Source organism: Monoraphidium neglectum (assembly GCF_000611645.1).
Source record: "Monoraphidium neglectum strain SAG 48.87 unplaced genomic scaffold scaffold05916, whole genome shotgun sequence".
Classification (NCBI taxonomy): domain Eukaryota; kingdom Viridiplantae; phylum Chlorophyta; class Chlorophyceae; order Sphaeropleales; family Selenastraceae; genus Monoraphidium; species Monoraphidium neglectum.
Genome location: NW_014007717.1, coordinates 1 through 2,681, shown reverse-complemented (window position 1 = coordinate 2,681; position 2,681 = coordinate 1). Strand labels below are relative to the sequence as shown.

The window sequence follows — 2,681 nt, the reverse complement described above, 5'->3', positions numbered from 1 at the left end:
GGGGGAAGGTGTAGGGGCACTTGGGGGGCTGGGGTTGAGGGCCTGCAGAGTGCGTGTGGATGTGCATGTGCATGTGCGTGTGTGTGCGTGTATGCGTGTGTGCCTGTGTGTGTGCGTGTGTGCGCGCGCGTGCATGCGTGTGGGCGTGCATTTGCATGCGGGCGTGTGTGCATACGTCACAGTACTTTGGGTTGCAGGCCTGCTGCCGAGCAGGCATGAGGGGAGGAGGGGAGCAGCAGGTAATGAGCAGTGAGGATGCACCGGCGGGGGCAGGCGTCTGCGGGCGACGCCGGTTCTCAACGCGCGAGGCGCCGCGCTGCGCCGCGCCCCAGGGGGGTTTGCTCACTGTAGTAGAAGGGCTTGCCATCGCGGTCGATGAAGAGGTCGCCCTGCGGGGAGGGTTCAGGGTTCAGGGTTCAGGGTTTTAGGGGCTGAAGCCGTCCAAGATCGAAGGCAGGGCGGCAGGGCGCAGGGCGCCCAAGAAGGCGCCGGCCGCGGGCGCGCTGACGCCGGGCGCCCGCTCGCGCTGCGCCGGCCCGCGCGGCTGGCGGCGCTGCCAAGCTTCGCCCGACCAGCTGTCTTGCGCGGCGCCGCCCGCCGCCCCAGTGCCCGCGGCGCGATGCCGCAGCAACCGCTTCTGCGCTCTGACATTCCCCCAAACCCCCAGTCCAGGGCTGACGCTGCAGCCGCCCACCTCCGGGCTCCTCTGGGGCGGCCCCACCCCAGGGTCGCCGCCCTGCAGCAGCGCGTGGAAGTAGGACCCCCCCACCGCCAGCAGCGTCCCAAGCGTCGTCACATACCGCGCGCCGCCCACGTTCAGCGCCACCACGCTGCCCGGTCCGACGGGGCCGGGGGCGACGCCGGGGATCGTTGCAGCGGGGCCGGCGGCGATGGAGGGGGGAACGGCGGCCGGGCCGCAGGGGACGCCGGCGAGGAGCTGCTGATGGGGCTGCTGCTGTTGTGGCTGTGTGCCGACGGAAAGGAGCGCCGCCGCGACGGTCGCGGGGCCGAAGCCCAGCGGGGGCGCGGGCGACGCGCTGCTGGGAAGCTGCGGGACAGGGGGCGGCATCAGCGCGGCCGCCATGCTGGCCGCGAGCAGGCCGCCTGGCGGAGCCGCTAGTGACTGCTGCGGCTGCTGCTGCTGCTGCGGCTGCTGCTGCTGCTGCTGCTGCTGCTGGTGATGCTGCTGCTGCGGGGTTGGTGGCCGCTGCCGCCGCTGCTCTGCATCTTGCACGATAGATCGCTCCACTGACAGCACAACAGAAGGCGGATCGGGCTGCATTTGCTGCATTTGCTGGTGCTGCTGCTGCTGCTGCTGCTGTAATTGTTGCAAGTGCTGCTGCTGCTGTTGCTCCCGCTGCTGCTGCTGTTGCTGCTGCGCTGATACCACCGCAGCCTGTGCCTGTGCCTGAGCCTGCTGCTGTTGCTGGGCCTGCAGGCCAGCAATCTGCCACTCCTGCTGCTGCTGCTGCGGCTGCTGCTGCTGCTCGCCCTCGTCAACGGAAGCCGCGCGCTGCGAGTGCGCCCGCTCAAGCTGCTGCTCCTGCTCCTGCTCTCCCCCGTGCGACGCGTCCTGGTCCGCGCTGCCCGCCCGCGCGGCGTCGCCCCCCGCGGCGGCGGCCGCGGCTGCGCTTGCGTTCCCCTCCGCGCCGCCGGCAGAGGCGCTGCTGGGGCCGGAGCGCCAGTCCGAATCTACGCCTGCCAGTCGGCGGTCATGCCATGCATGGCGTTCACGCCCCTCTTTTGATGAATTGGGAGTGAGACCGACCCGCCAAACAAACAGAACACAAGTACCCCAGCATATCAACCTTCGCTGCTAGCAAAACCGCGGCCAACCAAGAAAGGGTTCCGCGCGGGGTCACCCACCTTGCTGCCGCCGGGATTGCTTTGCGTGCGGCGAAGCGGCCGCCGCCGAGGCGGGGCGCTTCTGGCCGCCTGCGGCGCGGCGCGAGAGCAGAAGGGGCGGCGGCCTTTTCGAAAGGCAGTGGTGGGCCCTGTCGCTGCCCCCGCCGCCAACCAGGCCGCCCCACCGGGTCCCGGCGCCGCCGCCACGATCATTACAAAACCGGGCGACAAGACAGCAGCACTCCCAGATCACGTCCCCCTGTTCGCTGCAAAATTGCAGGCGCCCGCCCACGTGCGTGTTTTCGCGCCCACCTTCCCCGCCGCCGCGCTTGTTGCGCGTCTCCCACCAGCCCTGCAGCCCCGCCACCCACCGCCGCGCGTCCGCCGCGAGCGCGTCCGGCGACGAGTCCGGGCGTATGCAGTCGGCGGCGGCGCGGGCGGCGGCGGCGAAGGCGCGGAGCTCCGGCTCGGTCTCTGGCAGGCGGGCGCCCATCACCGCCTTGAGCTGCTGGCCCTTGGGGTTTGAGATCAGGGTACAGGGTTCAATTTTCAGGGTTTAGGGTCTAATGTTTGGTTTTGGGGGTTGAGGGTCCGGGGCTGCGTTTTGTGCAGCGACAGGGGGTGGATGCGTGATACCATGGGTGAATGGAGCGCCCAGACGGGCAAGCAAGGGGCAATGGAGCATGGACATGAGTGCGCCCGGCCGTGCAGCGGCGCAGCGGCAGGCTGAGCGACTGCTGGGTGCTGAGAGGCAGGCCCACCTGTATGCGGGGCCGCCACTTCTTTTCTGCCACCAGGTCTGGCCGCAGCCTGCGCGGGCGCGCGGGGAGCGGAGC

At 70.3% G+C, this 2,681-nt stretch overlaps 1 protein-coding gene across 1 annotated transcript; it reads right to left on the bottom strand.

Annotated features, from left to right (window-relative positions):
- Positions 1–296: 296 nt before the first annotated feature.
- MNEG_16040 (hypothetical protein) lies at positions 297–2,338 on the bottom strand (the record flags this gene model as incomplete). Its single annotated transcript, XM_014035489.1, has 4 exons — positions 297–389; positions 695–1,698; positions 1,867–1,935; positions 2,158–2,338. 4 exons carry the CDS (start codon positions 2,336–2,338, stop codon positions 297–299), a joined length of 1,347 nt encoding a protein of 448 aa, XP_013890943.1.
- Between the last annotated feature and the right edge of the window lie 343 nt (positions 2,339–2,681).